The sequence below is a fragment of the Denticeps clupeoides genome, chromosome 8 (genome assembly GCF_900700375.1).
Source record: "Denticeps clupeoides chromosome 8, fDenClu1.1, whole genome shotgun sequence".
Taxonomy (NCBI): domain Eukaryota; kingdom Metazoa; phylum Chordata; class Actinopteri; order Clupeiformes; family Denticipitidae; genus Denticeps; species Denticeps clupeoides.
Genome location: NC_041714.1, coordinates 4,823,544 through 4,849,955, shown reverse-complemented (window position 1 = coordinate 4,849,955; position 26,412 = coordinate 4,823,544). Strand labels below are relative to the sequence as shown.

The window sequence follows — 26,412 nt, the reverse complement described above, 5'->3', positions numbered from 1 at the left end:
TATCGGAGCGGTGTGTTCTGGTGGGCCGCTGCTAAGTGCATTTCAGCCAAGCATGAGGCCTTTAGACTGCAGATCAGAGCCTGCAGGAGCTGACATCATCTCCACAGCCCCAGGATGAGTGAAGAGCACTCCCAGCGTTAAGAGAGAAGGACCGGGGGCGCCCATTTCATTTTTCAGACACGCAAAGGACTTCACAAGATCAAAGCGGTTCCAGCACATGGTTCAGGGATGCAGTTGGCGTGGTGAAATAAAAAAAGAAAATCATTCTCAAATTAAAACCAGTTAACAGCATGACCTCACACTGACTTCTGAACACAATGCACCAGTCAGAACTCATCCTACACTTTACATGCTGCAGGTTATGAGAGCGCTTTGTTTCCAATTTGGAAATTCCTTCCAAACATGTATTTCCCCCCAATACTCATTATCCTGCCTTCTTAATTCGACAGTTTTAAAGGCATGTGTTTTTGGTGCCAATCCGAGTGTTTTTCCTCCTTATCCTGAATACGAATCAGTTACCCGAGTAACTTTGCAGATCTTTATCTGCTTATAGAATTTGCTTTAGTTCATATGTGTGTCGTCTAGAACTAATTTCATTTGAAGCAACGGAAGGAAGGAGACAAGGTTAAAGCTGCACCTCCTACATTGAGCATATCAGTCGACCGTGTAACCTATTCACCAAGAGCTCGACTGTGCATGAAAGGGGTATAATAGTGGTCATTGTGTTTTACTGGGGTCTGTCACTGAGGCAATTAGACCAAACAGGCTGTTATAACATCAGCGCAGCTCTGGATCCCCTCTGTTCTAAAAATAAAGACGTTCACACCAGCAGGGTGGGCGGAGTCAACAGGAAACCATGGGGTGTGGGGTGGGGGCAAGAGCTGAGGTGTTGGGGGGTGGGTGGTGAGCATTAATAAGGGGCTAATAAAATCCCGATCCCTGGATTATCGCGGGTCTTCAGTGCTTCCGCTCCCCTGCTGCGCTCCCAGAGATGATTCGCTCAGATTTGCTCTGGCCTCTCACAGGGCACCAGCAATCGTTTTGTGGTCATCTCCCAAATGTGTGAGTGACATTTTGGATGCAGTATTGTATTTTTTGATGTCTGCGTTGTGGTTATTTTGAACTGTACTGTATATTTCCTGAGCAACAAGGAGTCATTCATGATGCCCCAATTCCCATGTGACCATTATGAAAAATACGAGATAAACTTCCAGAAACTTGGTCTGATGTTTAATGTCGAGACCCTAATCTTCAGTGGTCCCGCGGGTGGGGTCATGGGGAGGGCAGTGGACAGGGGCCATTTGAGGCATTTCACTCTAATGGCAGCAGAGACTGAGGCTGAGCAGCTCTGTGTCATGCACTGAGCATGGCATTCTTCACCTCTGAACCAGGAGACGCATTTTGGACATTTCTTAAAAACAACAACAATTTGTTCATTTTTTTTCAACTTTTCCCCATTCACCTTTTATGTCACAGACCTAGAGAAAAGACAGTTCACTAATGGCAATTGTGCATCAGGCTACAGAGCAGCCAAGGCAGTTTAGGTCCAATAGAACCTATAAAATCTGTTTTAGTCAAACTAAGAACATTCAAGTCGATCTTTATTGTCATTTCAGCTACATACGTGTTAGACTGTACATGTGAAACGAAACAACGTTTCTCCGGAACCCGGTGCTACACGTCACATTTAAACAATGAAACAAAAGTCACATACTGACACAAAGTGCACGTGTGCGACAGAGACAAACTACATAAAGTACAAACATGGGACACACGCAGTGCAAGAATAACAGAATAACAATACAGACTAAAAGCCAGTGAAGCAAATCATGAAGCTGCAGAGTAACGATGTGAGAATGCTGCTCTAATAGAAATGTAATATGAGTTCAGAGTGTTTAGGTGTCTGATGGCCTGTGGGATGAAGCTGTTGCACAGTCTGGCAGTGAGGGCCCGAATGCTTCAGCACCTTTCTCTGGGTGGTAGGGGTATGAAGAGTGCAACATGTTAATGAGTGAGAGCTTCCTGTTCATCATCATCAACATCATTCTGCAACATTAATCATTTTAATTTAGATGCATTTTTCTTGATCTTATCAGCACATCATTTTGCTTTTGTCGATTCATGTCCTGTCCCTGATTATATCTCTTTCACCATGTCTAGGTAGCAGACAGCTGGCAGGGTGGGGAGGATGTCAGCTCTATCACATGGGCGTGGGTGTACGGTTATGGGTGACGGTCTGACTGGAAGACCCATGTGATTAAAATCCAGGCAATCTTGGGGAGGGAGACGGGTGAGAGCGGCCCAGTTGGCACCGGGACCTGTCAGCGCACTGACACTCCGCCCCCTTGCTGAGCTGTGCACGTTTTTCCAGCGGCGCTCGCGCGCTCTGACTGAGGCCGAGACCGTCATCCTCTCGCAACGGGCTGATTGATGTTTAACAGACAGGCAAAATGAAAGGATCCAAAAAAACAAGGTCTACTTTTCCCACATCTCTCTTCCATCCGTATCCTCTGATGAGGACGTGGGGGCTGGTCTGATTCAGCACTTCACTTTAACTGTTTCCAAACCCCATGCCAAGGGAAACACTCCTCCGTTGCTGCATTGCTTTCTTGCCAGAGTGAAGGATGGAGATGGAGATCAGGCTGACACACATACACACACTCATTTGCCAGATGCCATTTTCCATCTGTCCCGCCGATACTTCTTGATAGCCTTGTTACGGCCCGGGTCTGGGCTTTAAATATAGTGCACCATGGGAACCTCGCTCAGCCTCTTATTAATCACTGCCTGTAAATTTGGTGAACCAACTCTTGGTATGCAGGAGTCAAACGTATTCAGAATACAAAAATGTCATATTCTGTATACAGTCCACATTTTACACTTTACATTTTACCAGCAGTGTTTAGAATACAGATTTTTTTTTTAAATATGAGAATACTGCAATGAATTTTTCTTGGTTAAAATGCAGGTGCAGATAAATCATAATAAAATAATATTAAAGTTTTTATTCTATTTATGTTGCTATATGAGAGCTGGCAAAGTTAGTGTATTAGCCAGGATGTCCTGTTTTTTGGGTTAAATCGGTTCACCCATCACAGGACTTCCCTTTTCTGCTTCACATGCTAATATTTATATGTGAATAATCATCAGTAATATTCTGGTTGATATTTAATTCATGTTGATGCTGTGACGGTGTTTGTGTGGGTGTATCAATAGAAGGAAGTCATGGACGTCTTCACTGCCATCACGTACGAGGCGGCCTACAGCTTAGGGAAGCAAGTGTTGGATGGACCCCAGGACCGGGACCTGCCACACCTCACACCTGTCCTTCGCTGGAAGAAGGGCGAGAAAATAGCAGCAAGGAATGAGGTAAGACGTTCCTAAGACGTTCTTTACCCGCGCAGTATCCTGCCTGGCTGTGTTCTCGCTGGATCCTGTGCTTGACGCCAACTCGGGCCAGAAAACGTCATTGCGACAGAATAACTGCAGTTTTCGTGTGGTGGCTGTGTTTACATTACACAATGATACGTTTATTTAGCCAATATTCAAAGTGCATTACAAACCAGGACTAAACTACAGACTTCATTTAGCTGGATTATTTAAATACAGTATCACAAGCATATGTTTAAATCTCAAACATAGAGTGTAAAAACCTATTTGTCTATGTGTCGTGTCATTTAAATGAATTGTGTTTTGGTTGCTTTTGAGCCTCGTCCTAATAATGGCTGAAACAATCTGCTTTGCAAGATTGGGGGATCCATTAGTCAGGAATGTAAAGCTATTTTTGAACAGTAAGCCCCTTGCGTACATGACTTTTGAGAATCGCCCAATAGCCCGCTCTACAGCGTGCAGACCTGCAGGTAAAACGGGCTCAACAATTAGTGTAGTAAAAATAACAAATGTACGGGGACAGAGAAATCGTTTCTGCTTCAGGAGAGCGAAAGGAGTGTCTGCTGTGGAGTTCCTAGCACAACAGTGCCCTCTAGTTTTGGCTCCGCTCTGCCATCAACAGTGAACATCCTAAAGCTGTACGTATGTAAACATCCTGTCCGCTTCCTGTGGTTGTGTTGGCAGACGTGGTTTGAGAAGAACTGTCTGTCCGAAGACTGCGCGGCGGACCTGAGGCTCCATGGGAAACTGCTGCTGTCTGGGTAAAGCTCCTGTTCCTTTTATTATCACTTCCCGGACCGGTCAGAGCACATTGACGTCAGGAGCGCCGGGCTGGTCCGGGTGGGGACGCTACAACTATGACACAATCGCTGGATAAAATCCATTATCCTGATATCACCAGGACCCTTCCTTCTTTGCTTTAAGATTGTTTACTCCAGGACATAGTACCAAAAGATTTACATACTACTGTTAAAAAGCATCTTTACATCAGTGTAACACCATCATGAATCCAAAAATCCATCATAGGTTGTAGTTCACAAACATTTTGGACTGTTAGTGCAGCAGAAATATCTGCTAAGTGAACTTTCTTCATCTTTGTACCTTTGCCAGAGTGGAGGTTCTTTTGCAGACTGGTGCAGGGTTCTACCTCCCTATATCTGGTTCATTTGGCTGTACAAGTCACTGTACTATTAAGTGACAGACCAGATCAGAAAATGGAGTAGCAGGCTACAGGCCAGAATTTGCTCTCGCATTGGATGAGCAATAGAACACTGAGAATGAATGGCTGGTTGTTGGATGGATTTGAAAGTTTATGTGTATTTAAAATAACCAACCCTTGTGTTTAGCACAGCAGATTCAATTCCATAAATTCCTGGAAATAACTTCTGTCCATGATTTTCAATCATGCAGAGTGAATATCAGTGCACTAAACAGTCCTTATATGTCTTTACAAGCAATACAAGCAATTTACAGCATTTGGCACACACTCTTAATACACATGCAATCACACAGCCTGGTGGCCTGATAATCCTCTCCTGAACAGCATCCTGGCCAACCTGCTATCTGTGTTTTCCCTCTGACAGGGTTTATGAAAGGCCTCATTTGGCACTGGGAGGAGTGAAAAATGTCTCCCTCAATCTGACCATCTCCAATGCTGGCGATGACGCGTATGACACCAACATCTTCCTCAACTTCTCCAGAGAGGTTCATTATATCAACTTTTGGCAAAAGGTACGCTGTTTTTTTATTTCTGAAATTACACACTTGCCCTTACTTTAAGAATGAGTAATAATAAAAAAAAAAATGAAATCCCATATTTTATTGGGCAGTGTTAAAAAATGCTACTGGGGTTGTACTGACTGGCCCTGTGGGGTCAAGACCTTGCTTCTTTAAGAACATTTCTCACTAAGAACCACATGCAGTGATGAATGCCCTTGTACTCGGCACCTGTTGAAAGTCTTTGATTCGCTCATTAGTACTTGGTGGCCTGCTGAGCCATCAAAGGCGTGGTGCGGATTAGAAGAAGCAGGAAGACTGATAGGTTGGTCCTCTGAGAGCCACACGGGCGGGTGGGCAGGACCGGAGCTAGAGCAGCTGCTCCTTCTCCCCGGGACATAGACGTCTCCAAGGCTCATGGTCACGTGTGGCGCTAACTTAAGACAGACCAGCCGTGTCCCTCTGTCACCATGCACTGGGCCTTTCCTAATAGGTAGTGTGAACGAAAGCAGATTGCACATTTCCCTCCTAATGGTTTTTAGCTTCTGACAGTAGTGTTGCCCACCGGTGCAGCGCCTGCCAGGCCGAAGGCTGCGTGCGGAATGGATTTAGCGGGATAAGGGAAGTTTGGGTTGCGCTTTCACAGAATACTGAAATCCAGGTTATACCTCGGTGTCTGAGAGGCCTGGAAAGATCATTTCTCCACAATGGAGGCTCTGAGCACTAATGCACAACCTGAGCACTAATGAAACAAAGCTCAGATGTACTCTCACATCAGGAGAGTTCTTTTTTTACCGTGGTATCAGATGGTCATATGGAATGTCCTGTCATTCATGTGGCAGAATTTAAAATGTTCTCTCCCTCTTCTGAATCAGAATGTTTAAATATATTTTGTCAGTCGTAAGTCTCTAATCGATGTAAAGCCTATTTCCTAATGTGATGTAAACCGCATCCACAAAACGGACAAATCTATATCGAAGTCAGTTAAAGATGCTTATATACATGCTTTTATTTCTTAATGCCTTGATTATTGTTACATTCTGTACACGGTGCTGAGTAATTCCTTCGTTTCTCGGTTACCGTTGATCAATATGCTGCTGCCAGCTGGGTCCATATTACACCCATTCTGCACACACTGAATTAGCCACTGGATCCTTATAGAAGTCTGACCTACAGATCCTTCCACAGACAAGCCCTAGACAACCTTCCTGGTCTCTCGAAACGTTATTCCGCATGTCAGACACCACACACAGGTCTGGGCAGCAGGGTGTCTTAGTCATTCTACGAATGCGATTTAAAACACACAATGATGCAGTGCTTTTCAATCTGTAGCACTAAGACTAAGACCATTTTTTTTCAAACAGGCCCTTGAACAGACCTAAGTAGTCTTAGGCTTTCTGATGTGTGATGTTCTCTTTTCTTTTATCTTGATTCTGAATGTCGCCTTATGATCTGCTGCCTGTGAAAGGTGCTTTATAAATAAACTTTACTTAACTGCCGCAACTTTTTCTTGACCAGCAGTTCTGCCAACAGAGCTACCAATTTTGAGGTCAAGGTCCTGTATCCTCCCTTCCCTTTTCTTTATTCGTGATACCACCTGTTCATGGTGCCATCAGAGGGTATCCGATATGATCTCCATTCTCCATTATAGTCATCACATACACTACCAAACACACACATACACTACCAAACCAAACACGTATTTTGATGATTTTGTGAATCAACATTTCCAAAATCTTACATAGCCCTACATGAATATCTCCCATAATGTTTAATATAAAAAATATGCAAAGATCATGTGACAGGCAAGAAATTTAATTTATAATTTTTTCCCCCCTTGTCTGAAACAGAGTATTTGTTTACTGAAAATTAAAAGGCTGCTTTTATTGCTTTTAATCAGACTTCACATGAGTGCATGAGTATGAGGAATATGTGTGATGCCGCTGCGCTGCGATGAATCCCTCCTAATTGCCCTGGCTTCTCCAGACGTCTGCAGTGTTGATTTGACCTTCCCATCGCTCGACTCAATCCAGCGTGAACTCGCGATCCCCTCATGTTTAATAGCGGGGCCTGTTGGCTCCCTGCTTTTCTTGCAATCTAAGCCTTCTGGAAGCTGTGGAGGTGAATTGTTTTCAGGAGCTCAACCACACCCCTCAGGGAGTCCTCAGCCACCGTTCAGCCACCGGTGACATGAGGGAGGGGGCTTAATTAGATCAAGAAGATGTTTTCCTTCGTTTTAATTTTCAGTAAGGGCGGGGTAGGAATATTTGGGGTCCCCCATTGGTGCAGAGTTTGGATGCAGCTGAAGGAATATGATTGGGTAAAAAAACAACACAGGGGACCCCACTTTACAGGCCCTATTCACTGTGTAATGCATTTTGGAAACAGTCTTTCCCAGTGAGAATCTGTGGGGTTTCCATGTTTGCCTTGTGACCATTTATTTTGGTGTGTGTTTATTTGGGAATTCCGCAGTTTTTCCCCAAATCGACCATTTCACTTAATGTTATTGTGTTACATTAATTTGTGGTCTTCCTGTCGGAGATTGTAATGTAAATTGTTTGCATCATGATAAGAGAGAGAGAAAAGAAAACGTGGTGAACAGATGGGAGGTGTATGAGCAAGAAGAATTTGGAACGTTTTGTCATTCCTGCTTAACAGCTCTGAATGTTACTTCTGGAGCTCAAACCACACAGTGTGAGATTTAGCTGCTCTGACTCGGTCAGGGCTGATGGATTCTCGTTAATGTAGTATATTCTCAGTAATGTAATAAAAATCTGAATTGAACCCAATTAGTAATACATGTAATTAGTTATTTATAATCTGTACAGGTATTTAAGTTTCATACAGTGAGCAGTGGGCAGCCATGACAGGCACCCTGGGGAGCAGTGCTTTTGCTCAGTGGCACCTCAGTGGGATTCGAACCGACAACCTTCTGATTACGGGGCCGCTTCCTTTCCTAGGCCACCACTGCCCCAGACAATAGTGCTATTGTTTTACCATAACACTATGGGGATCTGTGTGAAATAGTATTTCAATACACGATATATACGATGTGACAACAGAATCAGAAGAGACTAGTAGTACAATAAATTTTCACACCAAGATATATAGAGTGTTTTGAGCAGGGGACAAAATGACCAACCAAAATGACAAATTAAGCAGTCCTTGCTCGTTTTAATCTGTTTATTTCTGTAAATCAGGTCCTTGGGTAATCTCACACTCCTCCCTGGCCCTGACCCTGTTTCTAAGAGCTGCAGCATTGCAGATGAGAGGAAACAGAGGAAATTCCTGCACCTCAAGCCTCTCACTGTTCACTGTGCATCTGCTGGGTGTTTAGGCTGGTTAAATGAGGATGATGATCGACGCCCCACCCCACACCGAAGCTGGAAAACTGCTGTGCAGTGGAAAAGCCGGCGTCCTGTGACGACTGACATTGTCCACGTATGCACGCAGGGTGCAGGATGTGTGTAGGCTTTTGAATAGAGAGTTTAGACTATTTGGTAATTGCAACCTGCACTCTGCGAGATTTATTTGTGCGCAGTTTAACAGCATATTATGCCTATAAATAGCAGAAAGCACTAGGCTATAAAGTAAACAGAAGATGTTGTGGAAAGTGAGCTTAATCCCGGGATTTGTCTGTGGAATTTATTTTTCCAGGGGTCTATGTTCGTCCTCTGCTCTAGTGAAAGCCTCTGAATTCCATGAAAGAGTCCAGAAGCACTTTTTTTCTTGCCCATTTTTATCAGTCGGACTGTCAAATGCCTGATGCTTCTCATCCCCCGGTGCTCCCGCTGGACAGCTTAGGGAACGCTGACTGTAAGAATGCACACTCCTCTCAGGGTCGAGGCCTAAATGTTTATACTGTACTGCTGGTGAAGCTGCGCCGTGTTTACACAAGCCCCCAAACACTGTCTGGAGGCTACACTTCGCCTGGCCACTCGCCTTCTCACACCGCATATGTGCCGTGCGTCCGAAAGGGCTACACATGTTAACCTGCATTCGCGCTCTTCTAATCCTCCACCATTTTAAAGTCGTAAAAAAAAAAAAAAAAAAAAAGCAGGATCTACAGCTGACAGGCAGATGGAAATGGGGAAAGGGCTGTGAGTGGGATGCGCTGGAGAATCAGATTAGAAAAGAACCATAAAAATCCAACTCTGCTCTCAAGGGACCGGTGCTGCAGTCAGATTTACAGTATGTGGGATTTCACCAGATTTTAAGAGTTGTGCAGATTCTTATGCTGCGTTCACATTACAATCAGAGTGCTACAGAAATGCTATAGAGTATAACTTTTTTTTACACCCTTTTTTAAAAAGACTAAGCATTTGGAATTGGAATTGACTTTTTTAGCTTGTGTATGTGTTTGTAAACTCCGTCCAATTAGATCAATGCCTAATAATCGATAATGGCACTCAAATCACCTGTAGTTAGATTTTGTTTTGAAAATGTGAGAAAATTATGTACAAAAAGCAGAAATAAATAGTCGAGTAAAGTAAAGATATCCTCTACTATGTGATCTTTCCTCTTTCAGTAATTAGTTACAGTCATGCTGGAACAACACAGGACTGAGTGTGTTCCTCACAGGTACAGTGGAGGGAAGACCTAGGGACATGGGGCTTGACGTTAAAGATTCATCTTTCTAAAATATTGTTTCTGTTATTTTTGTTGTGTATATAGTTCTACAGAGATCTTCTACCAGGACGTGGCTTACGTCCCCGCGCCTCTCCGTCCCCCAGTCTTCGGATGCCCCTGTCTGATTGTGATTGTCTGAATGTCTCTGCTCCACTCTCTGTTTCTGCTCCAGGAAGAGAAGGGCATTTCCTGCGAACTGGTTGAACTGGACTTCCTCAAGTGCAGCGTTGGTTTTCCTTTCATGAGAACGCAGACCAAGGTACTTTCAAAACAGTTCAAATATAAATTGACATTAAAACACACACTAAAGCTTGTTTAATGTGGTATAGAGTTTAGATAAAGGATAATGAAAGTTTGTTTTCGGCACATTGTTTTGCCTTAAACTTCGTAGGACCCACCCATTTTAAGAAAATAATTAAAAATTCTTAAAATCAATACACAAAACATTTTTTGTATATAGTCTGTAATAACACATAATTACCCACAAAAGCTTAAACTATTGGTTGCTGAACAAAACAAAACATCAGGTATGTGTGTTTAGTGCATTGACATTCCCTTCGCATGATTGAAAAGGGACCTTTCACGTTCATTCGGTTACACTGTTGTTACATTACACTTCACCACTACACATCCAAGGCTGAGCTCAGATATCTGGCCTATAGTTTATTTACACCATTAATAACATTTATTAACTGAATTATAAAGAGGAACTGTCTACTAATTGTACTAATTAATTACTATCTTCATAGTAAATCAAAAATCTTTTTTTCTAGTACCACCTGGCCATGCTCTTCGACACAAGTCATCTGTCCGGTGAAAATGACACTTTGAAATTTTTTGTCACAACAAGAAGGTAAGTTTCAAGTTGGTGTTTTTTTAAAATAAGTAACATACAGTTGAAACCAAAAGTCTACATACATATATATGTATGTAAACATATAACTTTTTTTCCTTATTTTTCATTTATTTGCTAAATGTCAAAATAATGTGTGAGAGAATTTTTTACAGATTTTCTAATTACTTTCTTCAAAGTGAAAAATTGACATACATTTGCTTAGTAAACTGAATGACTTGACTCAAATGCTGGGTATCCTTCCACAAGCTTCTCACAACAGTTTAATGGACTTTTGGCCCATTCCTCCTGACAGAACTGGTGTAATTGAGTCAGGTTTGTAGGCTCTTGCTCTCACACGTATTTTCAGCTCTGACCACAAATTTTCTATGGGATTGATATCAGTGCTTTGTGATGGCCACTCCAAAACATTGACTTTGTTGTCCTTAAGTAACCACTTTTGCAGTATGCTTAGGGTCATTGTCCACTTGGAAGACCCATTTGTGCACAAGCTTTTAACTTCCTGGCTGATGTCTTGAAATGCTGCTTCAATATTTCAAAATACTGCTCTTTCTTCATGATGCCAGTCACGTGCACCAGTCCCTCCTGCAGCAAAACACCCCACAACATGATGCCAACACCTCCGTACTTCACAGTTGGGATGGTGTTCTCAGGCTTGAAGGCTTCCCCCTTTTTCCTCCAGATGGCCATTGACGATGGTCATTATGGCCAAACAGTTACATTTTTCTTTTGTGAGACCACAGGACATGTCTCCAGAAATTAGGGTCTTTGTCCCTGTGTGTATTTGCAAAGTGTAATCTGGCTTTTTCCTCGCTGAGTAGCCTTTCAGCGCATGTCGGTACAGGACTCGTTTCACTGTGGATAGTGCTACACTCTTACCAGCTTCAGCCAGCATCTTCACAAGCTCTTTTGCTTTTGTTCTGGGATTGATACGCACATTCTGCACCAGAACACCTTCATTTCTTGGACTCAGGTGCCGTCTCCTTCCTGAGCGGTATGATGGCTGGACATTTTCATGTTTATACTTGCGTATAATTGTTTGAACAGATGAACATGGCACTTTCAGGCATCTGGAAATTGCTCACAAGGATGAACCAGTCTTGCCACAATTATCTTCCTGATGTCTGAAGTCTTGGCTGATTTCTTTAGACTTTCCCATGGTGTCACAAAAGGAAGCATAATAAAAAGTAATAAAAAAAATCTCCTGAAATCTTTGGTTTCAACTGTATAATTTCCTATATTTAGCCCATTTCGACCACAACAACTGAAGCAGAATTACACTGTAGTGCATTTGGTCATTCCGTGTGAGTTGAGCTATAGGCCATCATTTCAGAAATGTTTGGATAGGACAGTAATATTGTCTAGATAAGTGTGGGTTATTCACTGACTGCTGGATTTCAGCATACCTACACTGGTAATGTTGTATTGGCTCTGCTACATTGACGATTGTGAAGTCTGTTTTCTGTCTAAAAATGTGTGCTTGGTTCGACAGTGCACGCTGCAGTTTTTCACCATCGATTAAAACTGATCACCGTGATGATGTGCATGTCTCTTTGCTGTGCATTTAAAAAGTGTTTCTGCAGTGTAATGTACTTCCTGGCTAAATGTGAGCATTGTTTGCTCTTAGCGCTAATCCGGAGCATGACAGCACACTCCATAACAACTTTCTGGAACTGTCAATCCCACTGGTTCACGAAGTGGACACCACCATTACTGGGTAAGAGTTTTACAAACACATGAAGTCATTTTAAATAAATACACATTTTTGTGTCCACTTGTTGGACAACAGATGGATTTACTCTTCAGGAAAAACGGCAACGGTGTAGAAGTGTTTTTATAAGGATACGGTCTGTGTTCTGGATGCTGACATACCAAAGATAAAGTGCCCTTTTCCCATTTCCAACAGCTTGTTCTAGAGCAGGAACATGTCAAAATGAAAGGGTTTATCTCAAACATTCTATCAGAGGGTTGCTTCAGAGAAGGGGAGGACTCATGTATAAACAGCAGCTGAGGAAATAGAAGCATCTGATAGCGGCGTTCTCTCCGGTGTCCTTCATCTTGACCAGATAAAAGCCAGAGGGATATTCCCACATGTTCGTTTAATTGCTAAAAAAGGTTTTATTAAGTCAGGAATTTTATATCAAGTAACAAGTTTGTTTGACATTCTCATCCACTCTGATTGGACTCTGATGTAGATGTTGGCCCCGATCACACTGTTTTAGCCCGAAGAGCCCCTTCTGATGAGCTGGTTGGTTATGTACTGTTTTCTCATTGTCTGCAGGGTTGTCGCTCCTACCTCGTTTGTGTACGGCAACTCTGTTGAGGCGTCACGCTTCGTCCAGTTAGAAGATATGGAGTGCAACTTTCAGCCTCTAAACTTTACCTTCCAGGTTGGTGTTTGATGGGACGCACTGCACTTGAACACTGTCATCATGACTACGTTTGTGACGTTGTGTTAAGCAGCATAGGCATAGGCAATCTTGAAATATAATCACATTGAAAGGGCCATAATGTAAAAGCAGTCAGTAGCACGCTATGGTTTTTCTTTTTACGACTCAAGTTATTGTCCCCTTTTAGGTCATAAACAATGGACCAAGTAGACTTCCTGGATCCATCTTGGATATCCGGATACCCAACCACCTGGCAAGCAACGGAGCAGACATGTTCAACATTATTGATATGCAGGTAGGTACAGACAGATGTGTTCACTGCATTTTTAATAATATTCATTTTATTAATCAAGCCATAGTGCGCTAAAATTAGTAAAATGGGACAACAAAAATAACTACAGCAAAACATTATAATATTTTGTTTTTGGTGATACTGTGGTATCCAGTGTCAATGTATCAAGTGCATCAAAGTTCATCTCTTCAACCTGTGTGTTAGAAACTGTTTATACCATTATGGTTGTGATTAAGCATCAAAATTCTGGCTATTTAATATTTTACTTTTCATTTTCAGTTGCAAAGTTGCAATATATATTTCAGAGTACGTGACATTGTTATCATGGCCTATGTGTTGATATACATAAGTGTCATTCACAGGATTCTCTGGAATTCCTATGCCTACTGATTATTATTAATAATAATACAGAATGGCTGTTATGACTATAGAGCTTTGGCCATGTGCTTCCCCAGTGAAAAACAGATGGATTTTGTTTTAGGTTTCGTTCAGTAAAACAAAATAAATAAGAGATGACTCAGCCAATCACAACATATGGTTAAATACAACTGTCAATATAACTTTATTATGAGAAAAACATCTGCATTTTTTGTGTTGCGTATGAAGGCTGAACTTTTTTTTTTCACTTGTGTAACTTAAATGCAGCTATTTTAGTTAAGTAAGATACATATTTATGTAGTTTAGAGACATTTAAGTGGCATTTACACACATAGTATAGCCTGTGTAAAATTATAGTCTTCATGTCCATAGCCAAGCATGTGTTTCCTTTAGTTTAGTGAGCTGCCTTTTCAGGGTTTACAGATACAGATACAGTATATGCACTATTGTATCCAGACACACTATACCACCTCTGCATCATACTGCACCTTTCACATAGGTTGATTATATGGGAGATCACCCTGTTAATTATGTTTACGGGAAGTCTCACGCCGTGGGTCCCATATGGAATCACTTTAAGGGGATCAGACAGCTGGAACGGTGGAGCTGAGAAGAATGCTGCCTTTCCAGGGATAAGAGTAGTTAAGAGTAAAGAGTAGTAGCCAGTGAACCTCCCAGCCAGAGCAGTAGGCCCTGAATGGTGACACTGTTAAGCCCAGTAATAAAAGACCTGAGCGAAAAAAGCATGGGGGTTAAGACGTTGGGTGGTAAGAGCATAGACAATGGGAGGCCACAGGACATTTCCACTTCCAGGGACCATGATTGGGCCGGGCAGGGGTATTCGTGAGAGGTGAAAAGTGGAAGTGCTCCCTGGGGGAAGAACAGAACAGTCCTAAATCACCCCATATGTGAAACCTGCTGAGGAGTGGCTTCAGACCCCTGCTGAGGCACAACTTCCTTTACCCCTTTAAATCACACAACTACCTGTGTGTGACCTTCACTTAACAGTTCCACTGCAGGCCTATTCACCCCATCACACCATCTCAGAAGAGATAAAGAGAGAAATTAAAACGATACAGCAGAATATTGTGATAAGTACACTACTTATCTGTATCTAATTATCTAATTAGTGTTTCAAAACATTCTGGAATGTGTTATAAAATTTAGCTTTTCATTTATTCATTCATTCATTCATTCTTATTATGCACATATCAAGATCTTTTTGTAGCCAATTTGTCTCAAATTGATATTATTTATTTTTTTTACCCCTTTTTTCCCACTTTTACCCCTTCCTAATAAACACCCTCTCCACCGCATCTCAATGGTGTCATAATGTCTCTCGACTTGAAACTGTACTCTAGTGGACATATTTCTTAACATCAATGCCAGCATAAAGGACGTACAGAAGAATGTGAACAGTGCTGGCTGAAAAGTTTGAAATGGGAAAGAGACGCATAAGGCAGCCTATACATGTTCTACTGTAGTATAGGAAATAAAAACAAGCAAAGGAGGTCCACCTACCTTTACCAGCTACCAATGAAATACTAGCATAGATAGCCAATTTTACTTATTATATGTAATTTTTGCTGTTTGTATTCCAAAGAATTGCAAGTGTAAAGAATAACTGTTTCCTAAAAGTCACCATAAATGGAGCAGTCCAAGGAAAGGCCTAGCTGGGTGTCTAGTGGCCATTTGTATACCCACTGTTGTGTCAGTCAAGGTTGCCTGATCCTTTAATTAGTGAGTGGAAGTCTCTCTCAGTCACTGAATGGATGGAAAATTGTGGTCCACTCTGGAAATTACCGTTCCAACAACACCACTGCACTTCGTACAGAATTGTGCACAGTCAGGGTTTTAAGCCTTCAAAGCTTCGCCAGGCCAGCTGAAGCAAGTTAAGGCGGCATTTCCTGTTGAACTGTGCATACTTCATGACACAACAAGCCGTGCTTTGTAGATATCGGTTTGGCTCATTGTGTCAGCAGCCCTGTCCTGACCTGCAGTAATGAAGAAAAGGCCATTAGACCGTGCCAGTCTGTTTTCTGTTCCGGCTCTGAGGATGTCGGCCTTCTTTATTGAGTTTACTGTGCACCCCAGGCCTGATATTCACAAATCCAGGCTTCAAAGATTCACATTCAGAAGATTATGAATAAAATAAACAAAGCTGAAGGCTCAGGCCACAAGAATTCCCCTTATTTTTCTCTTTATGTTTATCAGACAGTCTATACCTCGTCATGCACTCTGAATTTTTGTGCTTTCTCCACTTCGCTTTACAGGTGGCAGATGGGCGAGGAAACTGCACCCCTCACAGAAACCCCACACCCTGCACCATCCCACAGGACAGGGAGAACATCTTCCACACCATCTTCGCCTTCTTCACCAAATCTGGAAGGAAAGTTTTGGTTAGTGAGAGTCCTGTTGTCGTTGTAATATTATGCATATTATATTTGGTGTAGCGGATGTAGTCTTAACCTCATGAATTTTTTTTTCTCCAAAAGGACTGCGATCGTCCAGGCAGAGTGTGCCTTACAATTTCATGCTTTTTGGGACCCCAAGCAAAAGAAGAAGCTCTTAGTATAGATGTGCGAATTCTACTGAATACAGAAATACTGAAGAGGGTGAGTAATATAATGATATAGTATTTAAGGATAGAGTCCAAACGGGACTAACTAAACAAGAATTCTCTATCACATGACAGGACAGCTCCTCCGTGGTCCAGTTTGTGACAAGAGGAAACGTTCGCGTGGACAGCAGGGCTATAGAAGTTCCCAATGGCCTTACAGAAGATATAGCTGTAAGTTTTATTTACAGTATCTGAAATACCAGGTCCAGCATGAAATCTTACAGACCTCAAGTTAATTTGTACTTAAGAAATGCCAACACACATTCAAGTTCGGTGTTTGTTTGGAATAAATGGACATGAAAATGCCAGAGACAAAATCCCTTGTCAAGAACATCAGCCCTCCTCATAGAGAAATGCAGCTCTGGTCTCTACTTAGCAATTAATTTATCTTATAAATAACGTAATTTACCACTCTGGAAATCAATTCATTAATTTTTTTTTATTGAAAATTGAATTTATTTCTGGATTCTATTTTTCCGTTAAAACCTATACAGAGTTACATTTAAGGACAGACACTTCATTACTTTAAAAGAAGCTCAGTCAGCTGCTGGTGGCAGCTGGGACCTCTGGGAGATCCTCCACAGCTCAGCTGGGAACATCAGGATGTTTCTGGGTCCTCAGCTGTGCTCAAGGACGCCCTGCCCTTATTGAGAGAAGTGCATGTCGGTCAGAGACAGAGGTGACTGCGTTTGACCACTCTGAATGGACAATCTGGAGAAAGAACTCAGATTGATTGGGTTGCTGAGTCAGCCCCCTTCCTTTCTGACCCTTGGGCTCCTGGGAAAATGGGCTAATTCAGAACTGCTGTAAGTGTGTCTGCCCCAATCCTCCCCCTTAGCACTAAGTAATGTGTGTGATTCTATAACTTGTTTCTCAGGCCCCTTTTCCATTCTGCCAACACGCTCTGTGCGTTTTATTGCATGTAGAATCCACGGGGGGCCGGGACGTCTCTTCACAGAATAAGACCTAAAATTCTTTTCCAATTCAATTAAGAACATTTACATTACAGTCGTCTGAGACACGTCCCAGGTGTCTTCAGCATATTTCATGTTGACTTTCTCAAAGTCAAGAACCTAATAGGGGGTCGGTCTGGCCTCCCCTGCAGATTCTGCAGAGCAGGAATGAAATGTGGGAAAGGGCTCGTCGGTGACAGGGTGGAGATTTATCTCTGTCGTCCAACCAGAGTAGTGCGCTCTTCTCTGCTGGCTCTTCATGCTTCGTTTGGATTCAAAGCCCCTGGGCTGCCTGGAGCAGGCTGTATTTTTCAGGTGGTTCGTTACAGTTTGTGAAGGTTAAAGCCTTCCATATTCGAAAAGGTCAGCAGGTCTTTTTGCTTCGCACCATATATATTCTCCACGTATAATGGCCCCGTGTAGGTCTGAACTGGGTTTGAGGCAAAATCTGTGGGAATCCTGTCCCAAAACACCCCAAACGGGGCAGTGCTCTACAGGCCAGTATTTATGGATCACAGATTTATGTGGAAGCGTAAATGCGCAATCACTTCTACGGAGGTCATACTGTCTGGAATTTTACCCACACTACATCCATTTCACTAACTTTACTATTTTAAGTACTTGTATTGGTGTATTTATAGACTTTTGTCCCTGTAGTTGATTTTGTGGGTCACAAGCACAGTGTTGGCATAACTTTGGACATAAATTAGCATAATTTATGGTGGAATCCAGTGTTTTTTTAAGAATGTGCTTGACTTTGCATGAAAATGTCAACAGACCGTGGAATACAGATGGCCAGGCAATGCCATCTGGGAAATTCACCAGATGTTCTCCAGTTCAAGTTGAACCTAATATATCTGTTATATATATTTTGTATTTATATTAGGCTATATTATATTTAATAAGGCAAAAAAGGGCTCTGGCTCTGCAGTTATTTGTTTTTTTATTGTTTGTTAAATGGGAGCAATTTCATAATTGTCCTATTGATTTGTCCCATTGATTTTCTTGATCAGTTAATATCTATAATAGACATAACACAGACAAACGTTCTTCATCCGGGCAATGACTTCATTTAAAGTTGACTTCAGTGATGACACCAAGTCTTGAGAAAGTGCAGCCCTCCAAATGTGTTTACATGTAAAGATTAAAGTGTTGAGGCGATTCTGGTGTTCAGTCTGCTGGTCTGGAGCTGAACCTCACCTCCCTCTGTTGCAGCTGCTTTTCGAGGCCCTTCACAGTCAGGAGCCAAGGGGCTACGTGGTGGGCTGGATCATCGCCATCAGCTTACTGGTGGGAATCCTCATCTTCCTGCTGCTTGCCGTGCTGCTCTGGAAGGTAAGAGGGTGCCTTCAAAACTAATATGGACCACGTATGGTACCCTGGAGACTTCTGTTTGGGCAGGTGGGGCTTCATCTGTGGGGAATGAACAAAATAAAAGTTGTTTAAAATCTTAATTCCAAAATATCAAATTAAATAAAATGTGTTATTGCATATACAGCTTGGAATGTGTTACATATCAGGGGTTTAAGAAGTCTCACAATGTCCCCAGGATCACGGAGGGATCCAGCCTCTAATCTGAAGCTTGTTGATGGTGTCTGGGCAATGTGCAATTTACTAGTCTTGTTTTCAAAAGAATTTAACATTTGTGTTGTACAACCATTCCACCCCAGAAAAGGTCCAAAATGTCCTTGAGATGCCCATGATGAATGCCAACCTGAGTTAATACCCAGCTGTTGTGAGGGAATATGCAGCATCAGGAATAATATAACGTCACTACTACTCACTGGACGTTTGAGCTGCAAGGTTTCATTTTTTTTGTCGCACTGTTGTGTGCTTTCCTGTTCAATGTTCTGGAGGGACAGCCCGAGGCGGCAGCAGTACCCTCTTTGCCCTATAAAATCAACCGTAAAAAGGACAGAGCGCAGAACCTGACAGTAATTTACACCATACCACACACATGAAAAGGGGGATCTCAAAGTGAAAACAGCAATCACAATTCCTGGAGGCCATCTGAACAAAAGTCCTTTTCTTTTTTGGCCCGTCCATGTTCTGCTGGGAATACCGCAGCTAAACCCTGGAATGTTGGTGCAGGGATAGCTTTTCCCCTTTTTTATGAGACCACAGATCAGCCTAAATAAACCCTTCTTAACAAGTCCTGCAAATGTCCAGCTCTGCTTCTTTCAGGAAGTATCTGAGGAATACGTAGGTCTATGTCAATATACAGAGAAAAATTAGTGTTCAGTTGGTGAAAGCCCCTTTTTTGTGTCATTTATAGGTATTTGTAACAATATAGTAACATGTAGCTCCATATGAAGTCTTACAGATGAACATCATTAAATAATCATCAATATTATGTTTGCTTTATCACAAAATTGGATTACTGCGGTCTGAATAATTACAGAAAACTTAGAGAAACCGCATTAAAGATGTCAAATATTAATGACACAGCAACGCAAAGGCTTGCTTATGTAGTTATTTCCTCCTCTCCAAGACACAGAAAACGAGCAAGCAGTTTATTTATCTGGTTATTTCTGAATGTGACAATATTCAATATTGCCCAAGTGCTATGTCATTTGTGACCCGTTGAAAAGAGGGCTTAAGAGTCCTAAGGAGCGTTACTGCTGTTCAGTCAACTTCTTCTTCTTCATCTTCTTCATTTCAGTCCAGATCCTTCATTCTGTTATGTTTCCCTCTCCCTTTTTTCCTAGATGGGTTTCTTCCGACGCCATTACAAAGAAATCATTGAAGCTGAGAAGAACAGGAAGGACAGCGATGAGAGCTGGGACTGGGTCGAGAAGAGCCAATGATTGTTGCAGCTGGATGAAAATTAGCATTGGATCCAGCTAATCCAATGAGCTGCTGCCTTCGTCATGGTCATCCCAGCTCCTGCAATCTTCCATATGTGGAAGAGAAGAATATTCTCCTAATTTTTCGGAGGTCTGACACTTTTTTTTCCATTAGGAGGCAATTTAGTTGAGATTTGAGGCGATTATGTTGCTTGCCAAAGAACACTTGGGATGCAAGTCCACTGAAGCCAATGAAACTGGGACTGGAAGAAAAGAACATCTGGGAAGGAGACAGAGACTTCCTTAACCGGATGTGGATATCACGTCAGTTCCAGCAGACAGTAAAAGAAACCCTCAGGGCACTGTTTCATAGCGAAATCTATTTTTTATACATTTGAATAGAAAAGAGCTTCAGGGGGGCTTGTTCTTTTTTTACCCTGAGAATCGAGAGCACTGATGACTGATAACATTTTCATGCTACCGTAATGCAGTATTATAGAATAATATAGTTTTTTTTGTTGCCCTGTGCCTGCCCAGACCTAATCATGAATAAGGATTAAACACATTCCTAATAGATCCGTAAATGTCCTTTCATTTTAGGGCATGTTCAAGTGTCAACTTCCAAGTTCACAAGGTGTCTGCAACTAGATTTAACACATATTGTTGAACATTACAATTGATTGTATTTCACACTTTGAGTCACACCAATTTTATAATATAGCAAGATGGCACTGAAATGGCTTCTCCTGCAACACTGAAACACTAAGTGAAGCGAAATGTGTTTTTATGTCTGTTTTATAAGATTTTGAAATATACACATGCCAAAACCGCTATACTGCTGAATAGGATGGGTTTGAAACAGGTCTATTCTGGACTAAAATTGGGTGGGAATGAGCTACAGCGCATCACTCTGATGTCCCTGAAAATCTGCACAAAAGAACGTCAGTAATCAATATCTTCAGTAATTACGTCAATAAGCCACCACATAATGTACACATAATGTGTACAATGATGTACATACATTTTTATAGAACATCTTCAAAACCACTTCCATGTCATATAGGAGGGGTTAGCCGAAGTAGCTTGTTTTTAGCAAAACTGTACTCTAATGACGGCAAAATCAATAATGCATTTCTTGACACTTGATATGTTCCTTGACACTTGATGTACTCCTTGTCCCATTTAAAGACCCACCAAGGTTTGTGTGACTTATAATAACTTTTGCAAAGTTCTTCACACAGTCACTGGGTTCGGAAAGATTTGTGCTATTCCTCCCAACGTTGCTCAAGTCCGTTTACTGTTCCTGTCCGCTTCGTGTGTGATGGTTCGGCAGTCAGCTCTCCTTGCCTCTTCGATCTCTGGTAGATTCATGTGCAGAGAATAGCTTGTATTTTCGATTAGTTAACACCACTGCCTTAGAAAGCGCTCCCTCATGTTTCTCCATGGCACCAGATGTAGTTACCAGCATTCAGTAGGTGTGTGATCGAGAGAGAAGTACTTGACATTATTGGTGTAATATAACTGTGACTGTTACCAATGTCACCAGTTTGGGAAGTATTAGAGAAAAAAATAAACTACTGTCAGTGAGTTTCATTTTGATAAATGTATTGCGTTTGTGTGTTGTACAAGCTGATGTTGAGGCTTTGTATTTATCTGTTGTTATTGCCATAAAATTAAAATTCACAAGAACCTGGCCTTTGTGTGTTAATTGTTAAAACGCCACCTCTGAAACCAAGTTTTTTGCCTATGTGTGTATGTTGCCCCCTAGTGCCTCTACAAATAAAATGTCTTCTGCTCCTCATGCAACAGATAAGTTTTTTTTACATTGATAACATTCCAACAGCAGGATCAGAGAACAAATGTAGACGTGGAAATCAGAGCTTTGGACTTTTGGTGTCTGTTTTGTACCAACAAAATATTTAAAAACTGGACTAGGCTTGGGTCTGTCATTTGCATTATTTGACCCAAATTATGTAAACACATTCAATAGTAATGTATCAATTATCAGTGTAATACATATGTAATATCATTACAATGCATGTTTATTAATATTAATCATTCATACGTTGCTTAAAATATATATCAAGTGTTGTTTCTGTTTTTTTAGCTTGAGTCAGCTAACTCAAATTGCTATGAGACACCGAAACTGCAACCTGAAACTTCTGAAGGTAGTGAGCTAATCTGTATAATTGATGAGATGCTGCTGCTGTGTGTGCATGGACACGGTCTCAGTCCTCACCAGGACACTCACGCTTGAAACGGCACATGGACAAGTAAGTATCACAGATGTAGAAATTCATGTTGAAACTTAGTTTGGCTCTAGAAGGCTACAACTAAGTTCTTTTTTTTATTTGTAGTGTGTGAAAAGTGCCATTTGATAGAGCACAGATAACATGAAACGTACATACTGTACTGAACACTTGAATGATTGTCTGGGTAATGATTTCAAATGGCTAATAACTACATATTCATTTGCATTGCATTGCTATGTGGAACATTCACAGTGCCGCTGTCTTTTGCTCTACAGATATGACGTCACTTTTAGAAGAAGGTCTAATTAAAACAACCTCAATAGACCAAGTCGTGGCCCCCATAACAACCCGGCTGTGCCACCTTATTCTGTTGTGTGAGAGCAGAGATGGGCCACCAGAGCAGTTTGCCCATCTGGAGACAGCAGCTGCTGAGGTGGCCAAAACCTCCAAGAACATGGCAAGGGTAGCATCAAGGTACAGTCTACACTGTAAAATAAAGTTAGGAGGACGTTTATTTAATCAGAATGATAAATGAATTTTAGATGTGCTACAACTTGCTTGAAACATTAGTCTGAACATTTTTGGTCTGCACGGCTGGTGTCTTATCGGTTTGACAAGCTCCAGGTTCCCTGCATTCATAGGGTGGGCTAAGTGAGGAAGAAGGGGTGTCTTTCGTCTTTAGGATCATGGTAGACTCAGAAGATGACGTTTTGAGGATGGAGATGTCCCCCCTGGTGGAGTCGATGACTGTGGCAGGACAGCATGTGTTGCTGGCATCTCAGAAACTCAGCATCCAGCCGAACCTTGTAGAGCATAGAGAAGAACTTATCCTGGCCACACAAAATGTGTTACTTGGAGTAGTTAAGGTAAATTTATAAATATCTAATAAAAATGAGCATGTTTACAATATTTCTGCAAATAACATTAAGATTCTCTGTCAGATCCTTTTAGCAGAAGACGATGCAACTGTAAGGAAAATTGTGTCTGCTGCTCACTGGGTAAAAGACTGCGTTTCAAAAATAGGTGCTTCAGAAAATATTCCAGACCTACTGAAAGCATTCCAAGTATTCTCAAGAGCCATGCTTCTCCTAAACCGTCTGGTGGAGGAGCAAGTCGGGGATCTACGAGACCCTATCCAACGAGAGAGCGTGAAGACGTCTCTGGACACCCTGAAAAAATGCATCTCCATGCTGCACACTGCCGCGTACACAACCATCAAACACCCTGGTAGCGAGCAAGGTCAAGCTGCCAAAACGTACATCCTTCAGCAGGTGGAGTCCACGGTAACGAACATTACGTCCACGCTTCAGAGCAACTGCAGCTGGGCGGCCTCAGGACCCAGCGGCTACTACGTTGAAAGGCGAAACAGCTTACTGAAGATGCTAAGTGTCTCTGATTGTTCTTCAGTTAACCAGCACGGTTTAGATATTCTGCTGAGGGACCTCGTCTTCCACTGCATGATGGTGGCCAAAACGTCCAGGAACGAACTGCAGCCTCAAGTGACTCAACACTGCATTCGTGCCCTGCAGCATTGGTCAGATATATCTCAAGAGCTGAAGGTTGAAGACGATCGCCATCTCCAGCTGAGGCCACATCTACATGACCTCTGTGCAGCCCTCATGCAGCAGGTCCATGAGCTGGACAGTGCGGTGGTAACAGCTGCCCTCTGTCAGGTGTTGGATGTGTTCGTCACAGCTTCCGCGCCGCTGGAACAGCTGGTTAGCGCGGTCAGCCGCGTCTTGGATGGTGAGCTGGACCTGGACTCTGTCCAGCCCTTGTGGAGAACCTTCATTTCCCATGCTGACAGGATGGTCCAGGTCGCGGGATTTATCTCAGCCTTCGCCACGGACTTGAAGAGCCTTGAAAATGTGCAGAGCTCCAGGGCGTGCCTTATGAGGCTTAGGGACGGGGTTGCCCCAGTTTTACAAGAGCTTGGGGGAGACTCTGTGGAAAACTTTGGAGCTCTGCAAAAACTCTTAGACCTGCACCACAGATGGGTGGATGACACTGACCAGCTACTGAACGCCTTAAGTGAGGTCATAAACGTCAAGGAGTTCACAAGCCTGGCAGTTCAAATGATGGAGGACAGTTCGCGTGGCTGTGAGACCGCGTACAAGTGTCAGGACCACCAGCTCTTATGTGACCATGCAAGGCTGTTCCTTGGTCACATGAGTCAGGTGGTCCAGGCCATTAGAAGGCATATCGACAGGAGCGATGACCCCATCTACCGCAACGGTCTCTTGGCGCTGGTGAGGCAAGCCGAGGCCACTGCAGCGGAAGTGGCGGGCTGTGTCAGCGAAATCTGCACAGAGAAACCTCTGGATGAAGAGACATGCTCTGTATTTTTTGACCAGTTGGGCGTGGCAAAAAAGCATTTTCAAGTGTTAAGGGAGGGTCTTGATGGCCTTCAGCATCCAGATCTTCTCAGCCCCTTGAGGGAGGAAGCGCGTCATCCTGTGGTTCCGCCTTTGGTCCAGCCCCGCGCAGAGTGTAAGCAGCTACCTCAAGATTCTGAGGAAGAGTCTGTGTCTTCAGACCAGGAAGAAGACAACAGTGATTTACTGCTGCAGCTTGTGGAGAACATAGTGAAAGAAGATGACCTAGAAGACTTTCTGGTCCACAAATCATCTGGCTATGTTGACAAGCCACAATCATTTATTTTGGGTTCAAAACCAGCCCTGGAACTTCCAAATATTGATCTGCTGCCTCTTCTTCATGACGTTGTTACTATGACCAAAGGCAGGGATGTCACAGCTCTGAGTGTGGCATGCACAGGCCTCCTGGAGCTCTCAAGCTGCTACGTACAGGCCACGAAAGAGGCAGTGACTATCATAGACGCAGCAGAATCCGAGGAGGTGGAGAGCCTCCGATCAGAGTTAGTGGCCCTGACGCCTCTCTTGGTCCAGACTGCTCAGGAGATGGCGATGAACTCGGGGATGAGCACAGACAGCATCTATAAACACAGCACTCAGTTTTCTGACCTGATCAGAAACACACGCAAGATTCTGCTGCCAGCTGCAGGCCTCTGGTACCACGCCATCCAGTCCATGTTCGAAAGCAACATGCCAACCACAGTGAAGAGCTCCACGCAGGAACTGACTGAAGTGATGGGCTTGTGCTCAGACGTGGTGCAGCTCGTCACTCTGCTGGACTCGCCGGTCAGGCCAGCGGGCTGTGACAGCATCGCCGCGTTGCAGAGCAAGCTGAAAAAAGCTCAGGCCAGCACGAAGAAGCTGGCGGACCTCGCCTCCGAGCCAGTTCACGCAGCGGAGCTTGAAGGCGCCTGCATTCTGTGGGCTCTTTCCATGCAAGTTCTCCTCAATTCACTTGACAAGTTCATAGACACGACATCATCAGCCAACACGGGACATCTTACGAAGCGTCATCTGACCCCAAAGAAATGGCTAACGACCATGTCTGAGAATTCACTCCGACTCCAGGAGGCTGCAAGGTTGTCCACCTTGAACTGCAGGGATAGCTACAAAGTGAAAATGCTCCAGGAGCTCCAGGAAGAGGTCAGAGCCCTTACTGACCTTTACCTTCATGCTTCTGATGACACAGGAAGTGTTTCCCATTCCGGTGTGCTTCTGCTGGCCAGATCAGAGCTCCTGCAGAGGCAGCTCCAGGCCAAAATGAGGACACTTTCTAGCCTCCTGGGAAAAGTGAACGCGGAGTATGTGACTGTGATCCAGAACTGCGTTAACTTGGCTTGTTCAGCCACCACCGCGGAGAACATCCTGGCCGAGGAGGCTTCATCGGACTTTGAGGACGCCACTGAGTTGCTCCTAGAGAACGTGAAAAGCGCCACTGACCGCGTGCAGGACTGCCTAAACTACATCAGAGACCCTCACGAACGCGGTCAGATCAGATTCCTCAGCGACCACCTGTCTTTCCAGACCTCTGACATAGTCAGCCGCCTGAAGGTAATGGTGGAAAGTCGGGCGTTCTGCGACGCGCTCACTCTGGAGTTCCAGACCCAGTGCTGGTCGGCCAAAGCACAATATCTGGTTGCGGAGATTTCCAAAGTTGACGGGATTCTGCCACGAATAAAGGAGCAGGTCAGGCTTGGGCTGAAAGGTGAAAAGTGTGCTGCCCCGGGCACGCTGATGGAAATTCCAGACGTTCCAAAGGAAAAAACACCTCCTGCGATCCC

The 26,412-nt window shown here is 43.1% G+C and overlaps 1 protein-coding gene across 1 annotated transcript in view; it reads left to right on the top strand.

Annotated features, from left to right (window-relative positions):
* itga9 (integrin, alpha 9) overlaps positions 1-21,700 on the top strand; it is a 52,404-nt gene extending 30,704 nt beyond the window's left edge. Inside the window, exons 16-28 of the mRNA XM_028988535.1 lie at positions 3,217-3,369; positions 4,075-4,151; positions 4,974-5,121; positions 9,908-9,994; positions 10,509-10,588; positions 12,216-12,305; positions 12,870-12,978; positions 13,166-13,273; positions 15,922-16,047; positions 16,144-16,263; positions 16,344-16,439; positions 18,437-18,556; positions 19,930-21,700. Coding sequence (XP_028844368.1) covers positions 3,217-3,369; positions 4,075-4,151; positions 4,974-5,121; positions 9,908-9,994; positions 10,509-10,588; positions 12,216-12,305; positions 12,870-12,978; positions 13,166-13,273; positions 15,922-16,047; positions 16,144-16,263; positions 16,344-16,439; positions 18,437-18,556; positions 19,930-20,028 — 1,413 coding nt within the window. The 3' untranslated portion in view covers positions 20,029-21,700. The remainder of the gene's footprint in view (positions 1-3,216; positions 3,370-4,074; positions 4,152-4,973; positions 5,122-9,907; positions 9,995-10,508; positions 10,589-12,215; positions 12,306-12,869; positions 12,979-13,165; positions 13,274-15,921; positions 16,048-16,143; positions 16,264-16,343; positions 16,440-18,436; positions 18,557-19,929) is intronic.
* Positions 21,701-26,412: the final 4,712 nt, after the last annotated feature.